The sequence below is a fragment of the Thunnus thynnus genome, chromosome 18, assembly GCF_963924715.1.
Source record: "Thunnus thynnus chromosome 18, fThuThy2.1, whole genome shotgun sequence".
NCBI lineage: Eukaryota > Metazoa > Chordata > Actinopteri > Scombriformes > Scombridae > Thunnus > Thunnus thynnus.
Genome location: NC_089534.1, coordinates 19,938,455 through 19,963,519, shown reverse-complemented (window position 1 = coordinate 19,963,519; position 25,065 = coordinate 19,938,455). Strand labels below are relative to the sequence as shown.

At 39.7% G+C, this 25,065-nt stretch overlaps 1 protein-coding gene across 6 annotated transcripts in view; it reads right to left on the bottom strand.

The window, feature by feature from the left end:
• Positions 1–23,880, bottom strand: part of LOC137168898 (rho-associated protein kinase 2-like) — a 38,513-nt gene extending 14,633 nt beyond the window's left edge. For 5 of the 6 annotated variants that reach the window (XM_067571755.1, XM_067571754.1, XM_067571752.1 and 2 more), the window contains exons 1-13: positions 23,413–23,880; positions 17,214–17,295; positions 16,356–16,456; positions 15,537–15,674; positions 9,384–9,644; positions 7,650–7,794; positions 7,342–7,480; positions 5,498–5,589; positions 2,715–2,874; positions 1,241–1,337; positions 1,000–1,085; positions 367–415; positions 131–266 (exon numbers count right to left, since the gene is read on the bottom strand). In XM_067571755.1, the coding sequence (XP_067427856.1) occupies positions 131–266; positions 367–415; positions 1,000–1,085; positions 1,241–1,337; positions 2,715–2,874; positions 5,498–5,589; positions 7,342–7,480; positions 7,650–7,794; positions 9,384–9,644; positions 15,537–15,674; positions 16,356–16,456; positions 17,214–17,295; positions 23,413–23,508 (1,582 nt within the window). In that variant the 5' untranslated portion in view covers positions 23,509–23,880. The remainder of the gene's footprint in view (positions 1–130; positions 267–366; positions 416–999; positions 1,086–1,240; positions 1,338–2,714; positions 2,875–5,497; positions 5,590–7,341; positions 7,481–7,649; positions 7,795–9,383; positions 9,645–15,536; positions 15,675–16,355; positions 16,457–17,213; positions 17,296–23,412) is intronic. The other variant, XM_067571753.1, reaches the window with a different exon arrangement.
• Positions 23,881–25,065: the final 1,185 nt, after the last annotated feature.

The following is a 25,065-nucleotide window of genomic DNA, read 5'->3' as shown; positions in this document are numbered from 1 at the left end:
GGAAATACCAGCATATATTTCCACATCTGATATGGACAGTGGGACACAAGGACACATAATGTCCTCATATTGCATGTTCACACTGAAATGTACGACCAGTTTTGCAAGTAAAATATATGAAAATGCTCACGCTCGTTCTCCAGACTGCGTTTTCTGTCAGTCTCAATCTCCACCTTACGCAGGTTCTCGGCACTCTGGTGCTGCAGCAGAGCTCGCTCTCTCTCCAGCTGCCTCAGCGAAGCCTCGACTCTCTGTCTGCTACTCATCTGACCAGAGAGGAATTTACACACAATGTTAAGTGAAATAAACCTTAAACAGCTTCATCATGTCAAGTACACAGTTGAAACGGCATCCACCCATCCTTACCTCCTTGTCTAATTCTTTGACCAACTTGTCTAAACGGTTGGTGGCATTTCTGGGGAGAAAAAGTAGATTTATTACAGATTATTAATCAAACAATCAACGATCAAGTTAAGAAGAACTTGGCCTGCCTGTTGTCCTGCTATGCCCAATACAGTTACTACTTTGAGGATATTTCAGTTTATTTATATGCAATTTTATACTATAAGGTGCCCCAAATTTTCAAAACCAAAGATGACTCTTGTTTATGATACCCTAGACCACTACCATTTGTTCTGACTTTTACTACATGTTGGAAGTGATCTCCCCATATTTTCCAGTTCAGTAGATTTCCTGTTATATCCATCTGGTGACATACAACATAATTCCCTTCAGTGGCCGAAAGAAACTGCCAATCTTCTCATTGATGGTCTGTTTACTTCATAGTAGTAAAACCACTGTCTCAAAATGAATGTGTCAGTCACCAATATAAACACAAGCTGTAAGCTATACCTGTAAAACAGTGGATGTAAAAAGGATATTTATTTGTGTATGTGTATTTTATATTTCATGAATTAAACCTTACTCAGCTTATAAATTGCATTATATTTGAAATGTGAGAACCAGTTTAGACTAGATGTGCTGTCAGTCCAGTCTTACTTGCACTTGTGCTCCAGCTCATCTTTGGCCTGCATCTCATGGTCGAGCTGCTCCTCCACTTGATGAAGCTTTTTCTGAAGCTGCTCCTCCAGATGACCAGAAAAGAAAATTAATATTATCTAACTGTAAATTCCATCTTTTATTATGTCTTTTTTTATATGCATCTTCTGTTATCATAGTATTATGATCTTTTTGTTGATAATGAAACATTTGCCTATAAAGATGCCCTAAAAACACCTACCTCTTTCTTGCTGTCAGAGCAATACTCCTTTTCCTCAGAGTTATCCTTACAGTCCTCTGAATCCTCCACAGAGCAGCTTTTATTTCCCCTCAGCAGCCTGAGAGAGTGAGAGGAGGGACAAAGGAGAACCATTAATGTCTGTAACTGAGTTTAAACGAGGCGGTTTTCAAGCCATCACTACCATCCCTCACTGTCAACATGTCCAAATTTCTACAACCGAGTGACGCATTTCACCCAAAAACCAGATCCATGATGCCATTTTGATCATCAAGGTGGTACTCTATGTTAATCCAGAGACATGTCACTTTTATTTTACTACCATTCAGAAAGCACTCAGTGAAGACATACAGTATAACCTCATGCATGGAGCACAAGATCTGGAACCATGTGCCGTGTAAAAAGCAAATATGGTCTAAAGCTCTTTCAGGCTTCTTCTTACATCTGGATGGATTTACTTTTGCAGAAATCCAAAAGCATGCCTCCAACCCACACTGTCTGTTGCCAACCATGATGGTGCAATTCTGGGAATCATTACATGACTATATAATAACCAAGGAATCTGAAACCATTTTACAAGACCAATTGTGCCCTTTAAAGTGAAAAAAAATTGAAATGACATCCATACAGTACACACTGCTAAAAAAACATGAAGGATGGTTTCTAGAAACACTAGGCAGCATTTACATCACAAGAAGCCTACGTCCAGAAATTCAGAGTTAAGGATGCAGTGTAGCAGAAACCTAAAGAAGGCTGGTCAGTAGGCAAAGTCTTGCCCACAGCCATATTTTTTATTAGCTACTCAAAGTTCATGTATTATCATGAATTTTGGATTTTTTTTTCTACCACCTGCAAATACTTCTGACAAGGCACTTTACTTAAATGCCACTGTTTTGACGGTGACTCTGCTTTCTCTGCTACATTCAAATGGAAAAAAAACCCAACAAACTATTTAGACATTTGATGTAAGAGCCTTCAGTTTGATGAATATATGACCTTTCTGATAAGAGCACTGTGAGAGCATGAATCCTGAATGCAGGTGTTATTTTTTTCTATTTCTCATACCGATAGAGACCACGCTTTGGGAACCCGGCTTCATCATAAGCACAGAGGGCATTTAAAGCGGCTGTCAGAACAAGGCGGCAGTGTGGAGCGTGAACAGGCATACAGTGTCTGACTGGTATAAGACTGTATTAAAGGTAAGGGTGTGAAGTTGTCTTTTTCTCCTTCTGGCATTTTAGGCACAGTACTGTCCTTAAGCTCGTTTCCTGAGTCTAGAGGCCCATGTAAAAGTTCCCACATGACAGCTACACATTGTTTGAGTGAAAAACTACATAATATCCCAGTATTACAAAAAAATATATATACTTTAGGTTCTAGCTAAACCAAAATATGAAGTCAAAAACATGAATCCAGCCAAAAAATACAACAGCACAGACGAGTAAGTAAAATATTAAAATAAAACACAAAAACTTACTGGTCTTCCTTGAAGTAAGTGAAGCCGACAAATGGTAGCTGGTTGCCCACAAAGGCTTTGGGTGGAGGAAAGGTCTCAACATCTCCTTTATCGACCTCTATGTCATCAAAGTTACTGGTGTCTATGTCGCTGCACAGCTCTGGCACAACTGGGGCCACAGCTGGAATACAGAAAAAAAGAGTCATGGAGCAAAAGAAAGAAAGGAGGAGGTACAAACTAAGAAGGGATGAGGAAAGAGAAAGATTATATTTTACATTAAGTATAATGACTATCAATGATTTAAACCTGATGCTACAGATATTTAAATTTATGCTACATCTTCAAAAACCTCTTAAAATTGAATTCTTATTTTTTTCCAGCAGTGTTTCTGAGTAAATTTTGCCCTGCTTGTAGTCTGAGTAAGCTTTCTGCAGGTTGGCGTGAGGCTGACACCACTCCTTTTCACGTACAGTGCTTGCTTTGTGCCCCCACACACAGTGCCTTTCACAAACGTTGCCTAAACACACCAGGAGAGAACGCTCCTTCTGCTCTCTTCTCAGAAGAGCAGGCGCACTTTAAAAGCCTCTGCACAACTGGCACACAAAAATGTGTCAAAGGGCCAATCAGATAAAACTAAGCCAGTCCTTTAACCTATAAATAGTCCCTAATTAAGAAATAAGCAGCCATTATGGATCGAGTTCCCCAGACCAGTGCGATTCTGGCTCTGGGTAAAGAGCTCATTACTGTTAGGTCAAGACACAACCCTCAGCGTGACAAATGTGACTAAAAGATGGTGGAGAAAATACAGGGAGAGATCAAGCGGAGGAATGAGACAAATGAGGGGAAATAAAAAAGACGAAGCAGAAAAAAAGAAAGCCAGAATGTGGTGAGACAGAAAGAGACACGGGCCGCTCTATGGAGGCCCTTGTGGCATGACTTCCCAGAATGCTCTCTGATAGCGGGCGGCTAATGACAGGCAGCCATAGCCACAGTGAGAGTGAGAGAACGGGAGCAACCATCCAACTGGGGCGCCCCTCTCATTAGACCAGTCCACACAGGCCGCATAGTCGGTCCCGCCCGTCCCAGCGGGGGGTGCTGCCTCCCGTCCCATCTGTCCCTCCGTCCATCTCTTCATGGTGCTGACTTCTTTAGCCCTGAACCATCCCGATGCTTAATAAGCTTGATAAACGTGGAGAATCTTAGAGCCCAAACACAGAAAATAACCCCCCTGGAGTTGAGGCCACACACAGCAGGGAGTAATGTCACTATTTAACAGACACAGAGGGGTGGGAGGTACATCCAGGTCTGCAGGATGGCAGAATGGTAACAGGGTTATGTTTTGAGGGCGTGTTTAAGTGTGTGTGTGTGTGTGTGTGTGTGTGTGTGACAGGACATGCATGTGCAAACATAAAGAGAGCTGAGCAGCACAGCAGTGGCACAGTAGTGGTTTCATGTTCCAGACTGCCAGGCTCTAATCAGAAGTTCTGTCTGTTGTCTTAATCAGAGCCAGGTGAAGCAGAGAGACGGAGAGGCAAGGAGAAAGAGGCTGCGTGTAATTATATACAGACACAGAGGTCCTGTTCATATTGCTAATATATCCCTTTTCCTTATTTTTCTTCCTTCCTTCTTCAGTGATGTTTGGGAGTTAAAGCCACGGCTCTCGATGTGCAGTGATCACATGCTAAATTTAAAACAACACAGTTAAGTAAAATGTAATAACGAAAGGATATTATAACAATTTTAGTTTTGCGTAAAAAGCTTAGAATCATTTTTTTTACCATCTAAATATGACCCAGATAAATAATGTAGATATCTTGGTTTTTCTGTTCTTTATTTTGCTCCTATATATTCATTTTTTTCAAGATAACTGTTTTATATAGTATGAATGATATATATGCGCAAAGAAAATGCAACATGCAAAAAATTTTGTTTGCATGGTGTTAAACAAGTGATAATGTAACAATTTCAATTATTCCTTTTTTTTTCTTATTCCTAAAGTTATTGCATTAGCCATTACTAACACACCAAACATGAGAAAAGGTCAGTTCATGTGATAATTTTAACCATACAAAACTGTTTGACACTGGGAATTATTATTACATCTTGGACTGAGCAACATAGACATGTTATATTATTTTTTACACGTCATTTCACACAACAAATTCTTATTGGTGGACACTTTCATTAAAAACAACCTTTCAGTTTCATTAGTGTGTATATTAGTAGTAGTAGTAGTAGTATGGGTTGTCCACAGTGAGTATGCAATGTTTATGTATTGAATGATGTAGGGCCTTGTCATTTTCCCATATTAAACTGGCTGAATTTAACTTGAGGTTTAAAATATTAACTTGCTAACCGCAGCATCAACAAAACACCATATAGTATTAAAAAATAATGTAAAAACTGCACTGTTTCATATTTTCAGAAACATCTCTATTCTATTCTTCTGGAGCAGCATATGTCATATGTAGGTGGTTATTCTGCAGGTTTTGTGCATTATGTGCTCCGCCGGTCTGCACAGCATCCAGTAATATAATGTTTAAAAGATATGACTGGGGAGCATGTGGAGAGCATGTGTACCATATATGTAGGCTTAATGGCTCAGGAGATGGAAATAAACTATGAGCTTTGGCTGAAAAGAACCAGATACGCAGAGGAATGGGCAGAGGATGATAAGAAGTAGAAGCAGAAATGAGACGAAGGAGAAGAAGTAGAAAAAGAAATCGCGAGAGATAAAAAAATCTGCGACTGCGCTGTCGGGATTTTAAAAAACACAGAAGAATCAAAACAATGCACACACTTACTCTCTCGGATGTTGTCAAAGGTCCACTGGTCGTTCTTGAAGAAGGGGTGGCATTTGATCTCCTCCACTCCAGTACGGCCAAGACGAACCTTCCTGCACACAGCAACAGGACCAAGCAGTCACACTGTGAACAGCATGAACACAAAACATAACATCCCTCCCCCTCCGCCCACCTTCACCCAACATGTCATTCCAAACTTACAACTGAGCGGACTGACCACTAGGCACAGACCGCAGTGCGTCCACTGACCAGCATGGAGAGCCGCATGACCACTGGCGGACACTGGACACGCCTGAGAGCCTCCTCTAACCAGTCAGACCCAAGATAATGTGGATACAGGAGGTAAGAGGGAGTGAAGACAGCAGGATCTGACTGAACTGAAACACAACTGATAGATCTGTTGCTGCCTTCCCTCCTCTCTCTCTCTCTCTCTCTCTCTCTCTGAAACTCTACACACACTCTTTCTTTCTCTCTCTCTCATCACCCTTTCCTCCCTCCTCCACCACAGGGTACAGGGCTGGAGGGGTGCGGCAGTTTGGGCTTGCCACGTGTGGGACATTCCAGACGCAGCCAAGAGGAAGAGAGGGCAGGGGCGGGGAGGAAGAAAGAGAGAAGGGAGAGTTTTTAAACCCCCGCAAAAAAAATCTGACATGCAACCAAGCCGAGCTTACAGGCCATGTCTCAGTGCCCAGAACACTGCTGGAGTGCAAAGGAGAAAGTTATGGCAGAAATGGAATGTGGCACCAAGAAAAGGTTGAAAATTACAAACAGAGAGTGATGAAAAACATATTGAGAAGAAGGGAAGAGGTCTAAAAAGTCCAAAAGGAGAGGATAGCAGTGCTTACAGGGATGAGTGTGTGATTCAGCAAGGCAGGGTGACAGAGCATGTGGGTTAAGTGGTGAATGAATGTACTGGTCAGTGTTCAAGATGTGTGTGTGTGTGGTGTGTGGGTGTGTGAGCTGGGCACCCGTGCACATGTGAGATTCTGTCTGTGGTGAGAGAATAGTGAGCAAGAAGGTAAATAAACTGAGTGAGGAAAAAAGTGAAAGGCTGCTCTGTATTGAAGCAGAAAGAGCCTGTGTTTGAGACCTCTCAGGGGGCGGGGTTACTAATGTAAACAGGAAGTGGTCTCTTCCAGGGGGATGGGCCACTAACCGAGTACACTACCCACGCACCCACCTATTCATGTAACTTTTACCTTTAAAACGAGCTTCAAAATGTCATTAGAAATATTCAACATTGTAGCTGGGAAGCAACAAATGCACTTTTTACTCTTGCTTGAGAAATGTTTGCTAAAAACTACCATTCCCAGCTATTTTAGGAAATAATTTAGCCTTTTTAAAAAGAATAAAACTATTTATTTGTGACCTGTTTTTGATGAACTTCAGCAGGAACAAAGGAACTTGGGGAGGAGTGCCACAGACAGGCTGACAAAGTCGGAACGTATTGAGAGGCAGACTAACAATGTAGGTTTTGGTCTTTTCACGGGATTGATAATAATATAGAATATCATTGAAGCTGTTGCTCTTTTCAAATGGAAGTCTACAGTACAGCATAAATAGACAGGTGGGCTACCAATCAAATCAAATCATGATTTTTTTTTATCCTATTAACCAGGTCTTGTGGATTTCAAAACAGGTAAATGTTGAGATTATGTGAGTGCTCTCTGTTCTGTTCTGTGATCCAAACAATTTCATTTTATTGCTTCATAGTCCAACAAACTGTAGAACAACAGAGTAGGAAAGGAGCCTGTGTGTATTTGAAATAGTGAAATACTCTGAATTCTTGTCAAAGCACAAAAGACAAGTGTTGGTTTTTATGATTTATAGGTCCATGTGCTAACCTGTCAGTAAGAAAGGCACAGATGAGGTCTTTGGCATCCTGAGACATCTCTACATCATCTGGGAAGATGAGGGTGTTATTGTAGTTCATGATCTTCCCATAAGTTCCCACCAAGGACTCAGCATAGAAAGGAGTTTCACCTGTGGAAAAAAGTAGTCTGTGTGAGATTTTAACTACAAAACAGCAAGAAAATGAACATAATGAATAGTTAGTCATTTGTTAGTTGTTGATGGTTATATAGATATTACATCATATCCTGTTGACAAGTTAGTGAATAAAAAACATGGCAGAATATACGAGGTCACTCACCAACCAGCAACTCGTATATAAAGACTCCCACAGACCACCAGTCGCACTCGCGGCCATAGTAACCATCACCACCCTGAGACTGGAGCACCTCAGGTGAGATGTAGTCCGGTGTGCCTACAGCCGTGTCACAGTGCACCATACCTGTCTGCAGACAGACAAATACACAAGATATACTACAGAGAGAAAGCAAGAATGGAATAGTAGTGATGGTAGAAGGTTGGCAGAGTGTAAACAGAAAAACAAAGAAAACATATTTCTGCAAAACTATATAGTGTCGGATGCACACTATGTATACCATAGCTGAAAAATCACCATGTAAAGCAATTAATGGATGAAACAAACTCAGAAACACATTGTGATATGTCATTTCATTGTGCCCTCTCAATGGGCCTCACTTTTTATGTAAGAAATACAGAAATTTAACAATATTACTGATATTCTGAGATGGCTGGTAGAAGATAAAATAATGTTTATCTCTGCTAGAGGGTTTTAATTATGTTCTTTTTTCAAGCAAAATGAATTACATGACACACTTTCAACTGGTAGATTTTCAGAGAGCTCAAATGTGTGGAGCCGCTTGTGAAATAGCTATTTTGAAATTGCAGTGGTAAAAACAAAATGTGGAAAAACATGTCCTGAACCACAGCAGAGGCGGGACCTCTGCTCTACTTTAGATTGGTTGTTTAGCACAAAAACTTCTGGGGCCTCTCAAAACAAGACTACGTCAAAACCTAGTATATAGTTGAACCATGTAAGAAATGCTGGAGGGCTTTTAATTTGAAACAACAGATACAGGAAGTGGCGATACCTGGCCGAGGTGACTGACTGGTCAGTCAGTGACTCAGTCAGTTACGGACTTTTGCATTTATAGGGCTGGCCCCTGCGGTCCAGCCAACAACCTGAGTGCTGCATTAAGCTTCACTTCATATTCTGAACACTTGGTGGTGCAATAGAACCCTAAAAAGAGTCAATTTACTTTCAACTCAAAGAGCCATATTCTCTTTAAAATTAAAGGACTGAAATTCACAAAAAAACACAAAAATTTATTCCCTTAAAAGGACAGGTTCACAATGTTTCGAGTCTGTCTTAAAACAACAGTCAGGAGCCCAAATTAACATTGAAATGTTTTTTTTCTTGCTGTAATCATTCCTCCTGTTCATACTGGCCATTAGAAGATCTCTTCATAATGCACTTACAATGTAATTGATGGGGCCAAAATCCGCAGTCCTCATTCTGTGCAAAAATGTATTGGAAAGTTAATATGAAGTTAATATGAAGCTTCAGTTGTTGAAATGAGTCAAATCAATGTTAGTCTTTTTAGTGCCAAAGTCCCTCTTTTTGTTACTATACTTCCACTACAGCTCAACAGGGAATCTGTCTGAGGAAACACAAAGAGGGAATTTGATGCTAAAAAAAGACTGTAAATATGGCAGATATCCACTTGATATGACTAACTCAGACTGCTGAAGCCAGATATAGTTTCAGATTAACTTTTCAATGCATTTTTCCACAAAATGATAGTGTAGACACACTGGATTTTGTCTCTCATCACTTACACTGAAAGCACATTTGAAGGGGATCTTTTAATAGTCAGTATGAACAGGAGGAATGATTACAGCGAGCAAAACTTCTTTCAGTGTTCATATGGACAGCTGACTATTGTTGTAAGCCAAAAACTGTGAACCTACCCTCGAATTTGAAAACAACAACAACATGACCATAAACATAACTTACCGAGTCCATCTTCATACATGTGCCAAAGTCTGCCAGCTTGAGGTGTCCGTTCCGGTCTAGCAGCATATTGTCAGGCTTAACATCACGGTGGATGAAGCCCATGGAGTGTATGGCGTCCAGCGCCATCACCACTTCAGCTGTGTAGAAGCGAGCCCACTTCTCAGGTATGTCATAGTTCATGGTGAGTGTGACCACGTCCCCTCCAGGCATGAACTCCATCACCATGTAGAGGTGGCGGTCATCTTGGAAAGCACAGCACAGCTAGGAGACAACAAATGGAGTCATATAATTACTTTGATACAGATTTGTCTGTGTGTGTGTGTGTGTGTGAGAGTATATTATCTCAAAATAAGATTCAATATCATCTGGAATTTGGTAATCATAATGTATGTTAAATGTTTTTTCAAGCTCTTTAAGGAAGCAGTACAGGTGACTTTCTCAGGTTGAGTGTTCTGGTGATACTTTACGGTAAGTCCCACTTTTTAGCATTTATAAGCAGTATATAAAATTCAATGAATAGTTTATAATGGAGCTGCAACAATTTGTCATTTAATTGATTAGTTGATCGACAGAAAATTAATTGCCAACTATTTTTATGATCAATTAATCTTTTTGAGTCATTTTTTAAGAAGAAAATGCTTCTCAAATGTGAATATTTGCTGGTTTCTTAAGCTCTCTATCATGGTAAACTGAAAATCTTTGGGTTGTGGACTATTGGTCAGACATTTGAGGATGTTACCTTGGACATTTTTCACCATTTTCTGACATTTTATGGACCAAACAACTAATGTTGTCACTTTATTTCGATGGAACTGATGTTTATTTTTTAAGGGTTGTTAAAAAGTTAGTAACCCATGTGAAACAGTTAATGTGGGAAATATTTAAAAGAGTTAAAAGAAGACTATACATTCCATTTCAACACTTGATTTGCAAAGTAATAAGTACAGAAGATAATTTAGAGACCACGTGCTTTACGTCACATTTAAAGGACTTCACTACCCATGATGCTCTCAGAGTGAAAAGAGAAAAACAATGTTTAAGACTTTAGTTATTGTTTGTTGTTAGCAGTCAAATTGTGTGTACCCTTCGTTAGCACAAGCTAATGTATATACCTTTTTTCATTCACTAAAAGAGAGTGCCTGATTTTCATCATTTTGAAAGTAGTTAGACTAAGCTACAACATTTTGGTGCTGAAACCCGGTACAGGAGATATGGCTGATGGCAAAGATAGACACCGAAGTGTCATACAATACAGAGTTCCACCACAAGACTACTGAATCAGATTGATGTTTAATTAAAAAAGGAAGATCCAGCTGTTAACCCTGTGCGAGAGATGCTGGCTGTGTTGTCAGCAAAGGAGGACAGCTTGTGTGAACTTGACAGAGATGAAAGAACACAATTCCCTGGAAGTGCAGACGCGCAAATTCTGCCAGATCTCAGCACAGTAATGCATCAGTTAAGTTGCCAAAGTTGATGATTGAGAAATTCAATGAGAAAGTGGGTTAATGGCAGGAATTTTGGAGCCAGTATGACACCGCAATTCATTTGCAATTGTGCCCTTTGGAAGAGAGAGAAATTTACCTACCTGAAAACTTACCTGACAGGGCCAGCAGCAAAGGCAGTAGCAGGACTCACCCTAACAGACAGTGATTATGAAGCTGCAGTTAATATACTCCAAAACAGACTCGGAAGGAAGGATCTCATTGTAAATGTGCACATGTCAAAGCTACTGAATCTCACTCCTGTGAAGAAATCATCCGATATCAGTGCACTGAGGCATCCATATGATGATGTGAATTCAGACTGCTATGCGCAATACTGCTACAAAGGACATAGCTCTTGATTATAGCTGTCAGGGGGAAGAAGATGACTAATGGAAGGGGCCTGATGTTCTTAGGTTCCTGCAGAAGGAGGTTCAGAGTAGAGAGAGAGCTCTGAAAATGATGAGACCATACAATCAGAGAGAGAGCCAGTCTGCTCACAAGCTATGTAGCAAATCATATTCCTCCAGTGACATGAAATTAAAGAAAGCAAGCATGGCATCCACAGCTTCACTACACACAGCTAACCAGACGACACAAAATTGTCTGTTCTGTGATAGTGCTGAACACAGAAATGAGAAATGTCCAGACCACAAGTTTGCTGCACATAAGGAGAGGCTCAAGAAGCTAGGCAGTTGCTTTATATGTTTAGGCCTTAAACATATTGCAATATGTTTATTATATTGGTTCTGCAGGGTAAAGGGCGTGTCTTGTGTAACATGTGGAGGCAGGCATCACATAGCCATTTCTGAGGAAAATAAGACACACCCACCTACAGTCTTTTGAAAATATAGGCACTATCATTTCCTCAATAATTCCCCAAGCAGAGAAGATGAAGCCTGACAGCGAGAACACTGTGCTGCTACAAACTGCCAAGGCATGGGTGGTAGGCCCCGCAGGTAGGCAGATAGGAAGATAGTGCTTGCTACATGGAGGCAGTTAGGGAAGCTTTGTGCATGAGAATTTGGTGAAGACACTGAAGCTACCCCTCATTAGACAAGAGGCATTCAACCTCCCCTGCTCCAACAACAGTGAAGTGCAACATAGTGAAGCTCAGCTTGGAGTCTTGAGACAGACGCAGTCATGACCCCCGAGTATGCACAGCTGTGATGAAGGTTCCTAGTGATCATATACAGAAGGAGATGAAGAGGAGAGGTCTACAAATCACAGACTTCCCTGGAGATGAAAAACCTGAACTTTCTATGCTAACTGGCTCAGATTACTACTGGCAGATAGTATCAGGCCAGGTAGAGAGACTGACATAGAGTCTTGTAGCATTAGAGAGCACCTTTGAATGGGCAGCGCAGGGCCCAGAAGCAGTGTCCAGCATGACCGAGACAATTTGTATGCAGATTCAGCTCAGTGAGGATGCACAGACTGACAAGGATCACGAGCAAAAAGTCTGAAAGCCCATAGGACATAGAATCTCTACAGAGGTTTGAGGAAACCTCCATCTATAAGGATGGGTGTTACCAGGTGGAGCTGCCATGCTGACAAGACCATCCTGCACTCCAGGACAACTACCACATGGCCAAGAAAAGGTTGTAAGATTTGAAGGAAGGAAGGAAACTCTGAAAGGATGTTACGCTCTACTGCCGATACAATGATGTGGTGGAGGACTACTTAAAACAAAGAATGGCTGAGGCAGTGAGGCAGTGAGAGATATTACCTACCTCATCATGCTGTACTAAGAGGATAAGGTGACGACCAAACTGTAAGTTGTATTTGATGATTCGTCCCTAAATTACTGTCTTTTAACAGGATGCACTCTGAATCCACATTTTAAGAGCATTTTGATAAAGTTCAGACTGCATGAAGTTGCATACATAGCAGAAATCAAGAAGGCATTTCTGCAGATGTTACTGTCAGAATGAGATCAGGATACTGTTAAGATTTCTGTGGCTTACCAACTGAGAAGAAGCTCCATGTGCTAAGAATGACCAGAGTGGTGTTTGGAGCTTCTTTAAGCCCATTCTTACTCACAGCTACCACAAGGAAGCATTTGAAGCAATACAAGTCAGAATAACCACAAGTGGTAGAGACTGTCAGAACCTCACTTTAGGTGGATGACTTTATTGCAAGTTCAAGGGAGGTATAAGGGGCCCACTCAGTGACAACAACAGCAAAGAACATCATGTCTACTGCAGGTATGGACCTTTGCAAATGGATGACAAAACTCTCTTGAGCTGAAGGAAAAATGGCAGGAGAGCTTGTTGGATTGCACTATAGAGCCAGAGACACATGGGTCAGCACTGAAAGTTCTGGGCTTAGTTTTGAGACCAGCAACTTATGATTTTGTGTTTGACCTCAGGGTTTTGCTCATCACTCTGCAGGAAAGGGAGAACACAAAGAAAAGCGTTCTGTGATCATCTGCTCACATTTTTAATCCCCTTGGATTCCTGACCCCTTTCACAATCAGGATAAAGTGCCTGTTCCAGGAAATGTGGGAGAGAGGGGTCAGATGGGATGAGGAATTGCCACCTGATCTGACAAGAAAATGGTGGCAATGGTTTTCAGAACATCCTCAACTGCACCAGCTGTCTGCAAATAGACAGGACACAACTCAGACTGTGGACAGACTCAATGATAGTGCTACATTGGATATGCAGTTCTGCCCAGAATTAGAAACAGTTTGTCTCAAACAGAGTGACGGAAAACCAATCCCTGACCAACCCAGAATCATGGTCTTGCTGCAAAGGGAAAATGAACCCAGCAGACCTTCCCACCAGAGGTCTAACTATGCAGGATCTGAAGCAGAGCACACTGTGGTGGAGCAGATCTAGTGCTCTGATAGGGCTGAGGACTATGTTCAAGAGGATGAGGTGAACTCTGAACTCAGGTCCAGATACCAAGTCACTATACAGCTTGTTAATCAAGACACAGAGCTCTTAAAACCAGTGTTATGCCTGGAAAGGTACAGTCAACTGAAAACAATGGATAAAGAGATTTATAGCCAACATGCATTCAAGCACAAGAATGCGTGGTGAATTGAGTGAAAGGAGCTGCATGGATCCTCCTGGATCAAAGCAACTCAGAGTCGGAGTTTCAGCCCAGAAATCAATCTTCTGAGGGCAGGGAATGGCCTCAACACCGACTCCAGAATCCAGGGGCTTAAACCATTTCTGTATGTAGATGAGCTGCTCATTGTGGGAGGAAGGCTCCAGCATTCTGACTTCGCTTACAGAGAGAGAAGCACCCATGGATATTGCCCAACAACCACAGATATACAGAAATGTTGGCTCAGTATCAACATAAAAAGACAATGCACGCAGGTGTAAAAGATACTTTAGTATGGAGGACCGAAACTGCCAAAATCAAAAATAAATAAATCACTCAATAAATTCATATGCCATTAAATGCACCAAAAATATTACAAATAAATATAGGCATTCATTAATTGATAAAATTAATGAATGACATAAATTGATATTTATATTTTAATTTGCATCTGTATTTATTTACATTTGTATTAATTCCCCAAACTTATTTATTTATGTGTTTCCTTTTTACATTTATTTTTGCATTTCTGCTTCATTATGCAAATGAGAGGGCTGTCATTCAAAGTGTGTCTAGGGTCAACTTTTCGCCTATCGGTTGATCAACATCAGAGTGCATACAGTAGTACTATAAATACAAAACTATACATACCTTGCTCCCACACCGGTGGTTGCGTGGTATATATGGACGTGTTCAGGCGATGAGCTACATCCTCTAAATTATTGAAAGAAAAAGGGTCATCCTCTGGGTCCATGTATGCCGCTAATTGAAACACACTGTCAGTCAGAACATCCACATGAAAAAGTAAACAGTCCTGACTGACAGTGTTATTTTCAGATAGATTAGCTGAGCACTTCAGTTCTCTAGCCATTTCTGTAGTGAGCCTGGCCACCGGTGTGGGAGAAAGGCATGTATAGTTGATCTATGTATTCTGATGTTGATCAACTAATGGGTGAAAAGTTTATCCCATGACACACTTTGAATGACAGCAAACGGGAAAAACGAACTCATCTCGTCATTTTGAAAGTAGTTAGACTAAGCTACAACAACTAACTGATCATTCGATAAGGAAAATAACAGTTAGTTGCAGCCCTAGAATGGTTTACTAAATGCTTAATATCCTACTATAATGTAATTATAAGCGGATGTAATTAATGTATTTAATGTACAGTATTTGTATATATGTATAATTTCTCCTATGAAGACACATTTCATATTATTACAACTGTGTTTTACTGTCACTATTGTCATGCCAACAGGACAACTTATAGTTGTAGAAAAATACATGAATAAACAAATAGCTGCTAACAAATACATTATAATGTGTCAACCATTTATTACTTGTTTATATACTGCTTATAAATTCTAAATAGGAACATTGGTCATCATACTCACAAATTATTTCTAAATGTTTTTTCCAAGTTATTTTCTTGCACTTTGAATAATTACATATCTTCTCATTGTTTATATTGTTGAGCCAGACTCATCCTACCAAACATATTATATACCTTGTGACAGAAAATATGCTTTTTGCGTTTATGTTTAAATGTTCAATACTTCCACTAAATTACATCTTACAAGTGTTTCATTGAACAAAACCTGTATATGTGCACACCTGGACAACCCAAGGACTGTTGGAAAAGGCCATGATGTGTCTCTCCTCCCAGAAGAAGGCCGAGTCTGACCGTTTGATCATCTCGAACTTGTTGAGCTGCTTCATGGCGTAAACTTTCTGAGAGGCCTTGTGACGGACCTACAGCGGAGGAGGGGAAGGCAGAAGAGGAGACGTTGGCATGCAAACAATGATAACTGCACAAGGACAATAAGAACAAGACTGTAACAATGTCACAATGACAAAGATAACATGAGAGACAGAGAGACAGAGAGATAGTGAGGGGAACCCATGATTTAAGGTACACACCCATAGAAAGACATGTTTACACAAGATTTCAACCACAAACACTTTAAGTCCCCCCCTCCACACCCCCACTCCAGACTTCACCCTCAGTGCAGATCACTCCTCTCCCACACACTGTGCCTGTCCAGACTCGTTTCTGCTGCAAGACACTCAGCAGAAATCGGATTCAAGCTTCTACCAGCACGAGACAGACATCTGGGGAAACTGCTTGCCGCAGTTACTTAAAGTCAATTAATCTTGGTCACAATGTAAAGAAAGATGCCATTTATATTTGGAATAACAAAAACAAGTTGCAGATGTTACATGTATTGCACTTTTGTAGATTTACAGATTGTTGCTCCCTCTAGTGGTTCACAGATTGCTGGAATTTTTGCTGCTCCATTTATAAACATCTGTAAGGAATTCAATCTACGTCTCCTCCTGCCCCACATCCCTTCACATTGAACTCCCTGCTGCCTCATTTAAAATGAAAGTATGCTGATAAACAATAACTCTTTACGGGCAGAAACATCTCACCAGCTGCACTTCTCCATAGGCTCCTCTTCCAATCAACTTCACTTTGTCAAAATCTTCAAGCTTCACTTGCAGTTCTCGTAGCTGGCTCGCTGCCTTTTCATCTGTGGGAACAGACAAGCACGTTACTATAGCAACACAAAAGGTCAAGCTACAGTTATTTGTGTTCAAAGGAGAGGGTCAGTTGTTCACTTCTGGATCAGGGAGACATAAGTTGTTGTTTTGAGTGTCTTCAACTGCAAGTTAATTGAAATTCTTCCGGCCCAATTAAATACTAGCCACAGTAGTTTTTAGATTTAAAAAAAGAGATTAGTGGAAGGTTGCTGTCTGTCCAATGTGCAAATATAAATACTTGAATTAATTTTATAAGACAGATGTGAATTCTAGCAACAGAAATTGGCCTCTAGTGTTAATTTAAATGATTTTAGATATCTTTAGTCTATACGAATATACAGCGCAGGAAGTTTCTGCGATATCAAAGGACAGAAGGTCTGCAAAACAGTAAAATTACATCTATTTAAACTTTAGAAATATTTTGACTTTACAATATGTCAGGGCCAAATAGCGGTCAATCTGAATATCAACATTTCACCAAAATACTACAGAAGCATCAATTCATTTATTTCTTATCTCATCTGTGACCTTTTCCAGAGAGAACAACTGTATATTGTGCACTGTCTGCAGCATGTGATCCATAACAGGGGGAGAAGGATTTCTCGTCTGGAAAGTCATGCCTTTCATCATCTCGAGATAAGAGTTTGTGTGCTCCGACAGACAGATTTTTTAGATATTTCAGGCTGAGCATAAACATCTTGACCTTGTCCATATTTACACAATCAAAAAACATACTGTAGATCTTACATCTGTTGAGAAATGCGTCTATATTTTTGTTTTTCCGTAGGGCAGGATAGTTCAAATCATGAGCCAAGGCATTCATGGAATCCTGAGAGACAGAAAAGACAAAAAAAACAGTTACACTTAAATAAATGAACAAATACACATAGAAAGAAACTTCCAGATTTAGCCCCCTCCACTGTATTAAGAATACTAGCTATTTTGCCTCTCAAGGCCCAAACACACTGAAAGCATCTGACACACGCGTTTTGATGTGCATCTATTTGTTTTTAAATGACCAAATGTGCACCATAAGCGTTATAAAGTGTGTCAAACTGCCTTGAAGCACCTACTATGACCTTGTTTCGCTTTTGCAGCGTCAAATGAGGACCCAGTGACCAAAGCTGTCTTTTCTGCAGCTGAAAAAGAGAGAGATAGTGCGAGCAAGCTGAGAGTGCGAGCGAGCGAATGGAGAGAGACAGCATGGTGGTGATCGAGCAAGCAGTGAAGAGAACAAATTAGTGAATGAGAGAAATAAAACTAAATAAAAAATAAAAATTATTTTCTGATTATTTCATGGCAGTTACGTTTAAATAAATGACCATTAAAACACTCAACAGATGATTTACTGTGGACGCTCTTAGTTTCATTGTCCTCCTCTCCATTTCTCCTTTTTGTTCATTCATACTAATGTAGCAATAAATACAAAGAACAGCAGGGCAAATCTGTGTTGGTTCTGTGGTGTTGGCATTTCAAGTCTGATGCCTGCAGTGTGCCACAGGAGCATCAAATGACGCACATCAAATGAGGTGTGTCAATTGTCGCTTTCAGTGCATTTGGGCCTTCAAATTAACCACTACATTGCAAAAACAAATATCATCCAACACTAGAAATATTACTGCTTGAGTTTGACTGCATTTTTCTTATCTCTTATGTTGGGAAGGAAGGAAAGTATTCTTCATGATTCCCTCATTAATCTGTCAGGACACATTGGGCAACCCTGACCTTCTCCCAGCTGATAAAAGCATAGAAAACTGAATGAAGTGTGAAAGGAAGGAATAAAAACCTTTTCCTTTTTTAAAACCATCATTGGTAAAATTCCTGGTTACCTTCATGAAATGATTTCTCGTGTCTTTAACAGCTATCAGACCAGATCATCTAGACTGATAATATTCAGTATCCTTGCTCAGAACTTGGTAAAAGGGCCCTTTTGAATTACACACCCTGGGCTTGGAAACATTTACAAGATAAACCTTATCTGCAGATGATCCCATTACATAATTCATTCAAACATCACATTGTTAAAAATTGTTCTTTGACTCCCTGATATTTCTAAGATTCTGTTTTGTTCTGCTGGATGCGAAACAAACACCCGCTCCAGCCAACCACACCCAAAAACCCCTCCCAGTTGCTCAACACAGTGGAGCAGAGGCAGCATCGCACTGAAAGCTGGGGCCTCAGTAGTGTCATCAGCGCTTAAATCAGCGGTGTTGAGTTTCACGTAAAACCAAAATGTCTCTGTGATCCAAACGCATTAGGCTGGAAGGGCAGTTGGGCAGGTGGGTAGGAAGCAGGGAGGGTTGAGGGTGTAGTATGACCCTCTGTTGCCCAAAAACAGGGGTCAAGTGGAGTCACCCAATGTGTGTGTGTGCGTCAGCCATGGTGGTGTCCATCAGTCTGTTTGTTCGGGGGACATGTGAGTGGGTGGGCAGGGGCATGTGGAACAATTCTGCACCTTTAAATAGCAGCGGTGAGGAGAGATCTTCCCCCACTGCAGACGAGCGGAAATAGACCTACAGGCTCAGAAGCTATTGTGGGACAAACAGCTTATGGGACTGAATTCAGGCTGAGTGCTCCAGGATCTGTAGTCATTTTACACTGTGTGTGTGTGTGTGCATTTTAACGGTCATGGTTACTGCAGAGAAAACTCTAATATTTGAATCCTATGTAAATCACACTTGAATTTTAGCAGATTCAAATGAAGTATTTGGGGTGTGTGTGTATGACAAATTGTTGGGCTGCTGCATCCTCACTAATTGCATTAGTTAAATTTATTAACGATATGTCCATGATATTCCCTTTCTTTTTACATCCATGTCAGTATCTGTCATTTCTATCTGTCACAAGTTTTCTTGTGCCATCTAAAGCCTCTACTAAATGAAAAATAACATCTATAATTAGAGTTGGGTTTTGATCGCATTTTGTCAAATTTTAATAGGTTTTAGAACTGCAATGATTAGTTGATTAATTGATAAGTTGCCAACTATTAAATTAGTTGGCAAGATAAACTAAGATTTATTTGTTATTACTATTACAAGTTATTACCTGACTTGGAACCAGCTACTGAAACCCAACCCTATCTGTAACCTCAGCACACCTTGAATTATAAGGTATAGCTTTTTCAAGTGTTGATGAAATATTCTGTCCTACAGCGAACTAGAGCTTTTATGAAGATGTGCTGCTCATGTCAGATTTCTACACATGCTACATGAGCATTTATGTGTTTTATGCATTTGCATGTAATCCAACTTCTCTATTCTTTGTGTTGAGCTTTAATTAGTACGGGCTGTAATTCAGTCATTTTAATCATCTACCAAGACCTCACTGACTGATGAACATAGAATTTTGTGAATGAATCACACTAAATATTCTAAAATTTGGTGCTAGAGGATGACTTTTCGTGCTGCTCTTGAATTCTTTTCTTGGAGGAGTCTTGAAGTGGGTTTGGTAGTATGAGAACAATCTGCAGCTCAACAACAGTAACACAAAGGAGCTGACTGTGAATTCTCAGTGCAGCTGAAAGCCACTGACAACCTGAGATGATGTGGTTTTTTAAAAAATTATCCAGGATTTCCTGTCACTCACTCTAGTCCATGACTGAGTCCATGACTAGAGTGAGTAGAAATTATCAAAGGGGAGTTTTTTTGTTAAGATAAGGACTCATTCATTGGTAATTGAACTGTATTTGTATTGAGCACTGACTGTATAATACACTTTGATGGACTTTAAATTCTTGTGTGTTTTTGTTGTCTGCTGGTGCCTTTTGAAATACTTGGTTGTTAGTGATTGTTAAGGGGTCCTTTGTAGGGTTGGCTGATATGCAACTAAAAAATATGATCTTTGTCAGACTTGCACTCAGACTGGCACTCCAGCTCCCAGTCAAACCACTACATTGTGTGTTGCAGGGTTTACAATTTTAAATCTGTGGACTCCTGATTGAGCCTCAGACTAGTCAGAGCTAAACAGACAAGAAGATGAAACTTCTGGAATCTGGACAAATCTGAACATGATCCTGTAGTTTGGTTGCGTGTCCTCCCTGCCTAAGATAACACCTCCCACCTACTCCACCTTGAGCTGATATTGCCAACGAGCAAGTTCAGCAACTATGAAGCATCTTGGGTTCTCAGAATGCTTCAAAATGTAAACCGTTTCCTGCCCTTATCCAGTCTCTGCCAAAAAGTTGCTTCTCTGTACACAAACTGGGCCTGCGCTGCATTGTTCTTCACATTCCTGAATTTGATTATGCATTTCCTTCTACAGCACCTGGTCTTTGCATGTCTTTACATTCTTTACAAAGGAGTTGCCACATAGCTCTGACATACATTTGCATGTCAGCTACCTCTGCTATATTACTGTATGTTTGGATACTAACAATGAGACACACAGACAGAAAGGATCTGTGTCTTATAAATTTTCCCTTTCATGACCAATGATATGTCATAATCTTGTATATACATAAAGTGTTTTCCCCACATTAAGATGAAACTACATATTATTTCTATTCCCCATCAAGCTCATAAGAATGATAATTTTTCCTTTTTGAATGTTTAGTTATTTATAGCAATTTATTAATGTACTTATTAACAATTCCATATATAGTTGTTTTTTGAAAGCTTATAGCCTTCATTGTTTTTAGCTTTGTGATAAACATGATTTAATCATCCTTTCCTTCGACTGTGTATTTGTTGATGAGGGTGGTGATAGGGATAAATAATGTTGTATTGAATTGAGTATAAAATGGATTGTTGAATCTGTTGTAAAACACTGAAAAAACACCACTAGGTGATTATATCTCTATTTCTCTATTTAGCACTTTTTAAGTCTATAAAATGTCAGCAGTAATGGGATATTTCCCATCACAAGAGCCTAAAGTGATGTTTAAAAATGATTATTATTGTCTCACCACCACAATGTTATGTTTCAGAAGCCTGCAATTGTTTGTAACTTTTACTTAACAAAAAAACTTAATGATTGTCATATTTATAATTGCATATTTTTCAGATGAACTAATCATTACAGCACAACATACAACCACAGAACAAATACATTAATTATCAATGCACTGACTGATAATCATCACTCATCCTGGTAGTTATTTGTAACTTAGGAACCACATGTTTTAGTGTGTCAAGTGTGAAATGACTGTAATACTTGGTGGAACAACAACAATCACACTTATGATAATAATGAACCCTGCAAAACAATCAATACAGAAATAAAAATTCACGACAATCTACCTTCTCAAAAGCTTCGTTGATGAAGACCTGAAATATTTGTTTCACAAAACGCCTCAAAAAACATCTTTTGCGCCTCCACAAAAATAATTGTGAACAAACAGGAAACTCTGATGGGAGGTCATAGAGGGTTATCTCCATCTCAATTCCAGGAAGTGACTTCAGCTTCCTGTGCGGGAGCTCCCCTGCATTTAGGCAGCATGGTGGTCATTGTTATGTCCACCACAGAGCTGCTTGGAAGCAGATGCAGCTGGTTACACAGATAAAAACTGAAAATGATGACTGGTGAGGTTTGGATGGACAGTTGACGTGGGCTGAAATTGATTTGAGGAACTTTATTGCCCGGGGTTGCTCTTATATATACCAATAAACTTAAGGGAAGTGGCTTTACACGTGCAGACATGTTTATGACTCATCAGTGCTCAGAATAGACATGGTTACTTCCAGCAGCAAATATTGCAAAGCAGATAGTTTTAAATGTGGAAGACAAGTACATATGACATGAGTCTCCTTTAACTGCCTCAACAACTCATCAGGTCAACTTATTGACCTTAATAATGATCCCTAAGCACGTTTGGATGAGTTATTCTTTGCTCCAAATGCCACCAAAATAGCCTGACTAACAACCACAGTTGGTGGTGTTCTGTTAACATCAAACCTGTAAGAAGCAACTGAATAACTTCAACAGTGGACAGATTTCTTTACTCATTTTCCCATCAGGTCATTTCATTTGCTGAGCCACCTGCATGACTGCACACAATTCAGTGTAGTCCATGTAGAAAAACACGTTAATCCAGTCTAGACATTTCTTCAAAGGTGTCTGTATAGTTTTGTGACACATTACTCCTACCACACTTTAAAATTGTGTTTTGTCATAATTACAGTGTAGGGAGAGTAGACCTACGAGAGCAGGAAGAGGAAATCTACAAAATAAGTGGACTTTTTGACTGTTGCCTGTGTGTGAGATCTTGTCAAGGCAAAGCCTAGGGAACAAAAGCTACTCCATATCAGCTCAAAAGCTGTGTATTTGTTGTCAGAGGTTCTGGGCAGAGGCTTGTTTGGGGCAGCAGTTTTATCAAAGTTGGCAGAGTACATTCTTCAGACAGGTCAGAGAAAGGACGTGCCAATTAGAGGCCACGCTAAGAGTCTCAAGAGGTAACCACAAACAGACAATGATGGAGTGGTGAGACAAGATCAATGAATCAATCACCTCCTGACAGTAGAATTTGGTGAGAGCACTGATTCCTCTGGTTCTTTGATTCATTTTCTTAAATGACTTTCAGTTTCTGTATCAAATCAAACACTGCTTTTGTTTTCCATATTACGAATGTTAAATGAGGAATAAGTTGTGTTCCACACAGGAAAAGGTGGCTACACTCAGTTTAGGTGGGGTTTCCCTCTGTGGCATCCCTGATTAAAAGCCAAAGTAATAAATAAACACAGAAAATGATACCTGAGCTTTTCATAGACGCTTATCTTTAAGGTTAGAAAGTTAATTTCACTTGTACACACTTAAACAACAATTTGTACTTTTCTTCTTCCTCTTCAGCTTGTGTGTCACTGATATTTCTTTATTTACTGATTTATTTATGTATTTATTCATTGTGGACAACAGCCGTTCAGAGACATGTTTCGGGTATGACACAGTGAAAAACTATCTCCCAATGAGAGTTATGTCACATATCAGACCCTGAAGGCAAATGCAAACTCACCAGTAGGGTTTCCAAGTTTAATGCCGACTGTGGATTCCTCATCAGGGATTCCAGCTTCTTCAGCCGGCTTTCCAGTCTGCTCTCCGCTCCGAGCATGATGACAGTATAATGTATCCAGTTCAAATGTCATGAAATAGCCAAAACACAAAACACCTGGAGGCCTAGTTCTCTTTTTTTTTGCTCTCTGGACACAGGCGGGCGGCGCACTCCGCTACAGCCTGGCTCAGCTCTTCATTCCTTCAGTAAACTGCGGTTTGAGTTGTCAGGTTAATTATTTATCCGCTGCCAAAGTACACGGCGTCTCACTCCTTTTTCATTAATATCTCAAAAGAAAGTCAACAATGAACTGGGCTTTTAGGAGCCGAATGAAGGCGCACTTCACTCTCAGGTGCGCCTCGTCTGCTATCAGGTAGGTACAATACTGTCTATCCGACCACAACGTGTCCAACCTGTAGGACAGAACACTGTCAGGTTAGACATGACACAACAGTGCAGCTTCCGCTAAAAACTATCACACTAAAACTGTTGGCTAACTTTGATTAATAGTGAAAAAAGAAACATTTTAAAAACCTCAAAATAAATACCACGGTAAGCTATAATGTTATATAGGGAATAAAAATGGACACAGTGCATAGCAAAGGTAACTAAGAAAAATTCTAAGAAAATGGTAAAGGAAAGTCAGTCATTAAAAAAAGAAATAAAAAAAAATCGGGAAAAGGACGAACATATAAGTAAATATATAATAGATTTAGAAAAGTAAAAATTATGTAGGCCCAAAAATGAAAAATAAAAATCGTATTTCAAGGTCCAAAAAGATAATAAGTGGAATGTGATGAATATTCAAGCTCAAATGAAGTAGGCAGTTTTAAGGAAGTGTATTATTTACTGTCATATTGTCCTTTTTATTTTTTTTAATTTTATTTCTTTATTTGAGAGGGACAGTGCATAATAATAATAATATTTCTGAAAATATGCCAGAGTTAGCCAGAAAGGCTAATTTTCATCTGTAGTCCCCAAGCAGGCAATAGTTGAAAACACAAACAGTGAAAATATGCAGATACAAACAGAGCCTGCACCACATAGAGACAAGAGACATAGCTCTTAGACACACAAAATCAACAACAGCATGACAACAGTCAACAAATAGCATGGCAGCACAATGTTAGGCCTGGTCAAGTGTGGATATCATGTACAGAGCCTATGATAAGCTCTTATACTAAGCATAATAACGACAAATTGATTTCTAATGAACCAGACTCTCAATGCTGTGGAGAATGAAAAAAGTGTAGCCACAAGTGTAATGTATAAATATCTCGTAACTGTCATATATTAACATTAAATGTTCCTATTTTTCCATGTTTTTTTTATATGTACTTTTATTACATCGCATATTTTTGTATGACATGTAAAAATAAATGTTGGAGCTTATTAAAGGTGGTTACACTTTTATTCATCTATCTTCTACTTTACTCTATTGAAGCATGATTTTGTATGACGTATGCTATATAAATAAAAAATGATGTTGAAACTTTGGACCTTGTATCAACATGAATTGATTGTAAAAGTTAAAGATGAAACTGAAAGAATAAAATGCTATGCACCACATCAACAACAACACCAAGACAAATCCCTTGTATGTAATCTGATTACCTA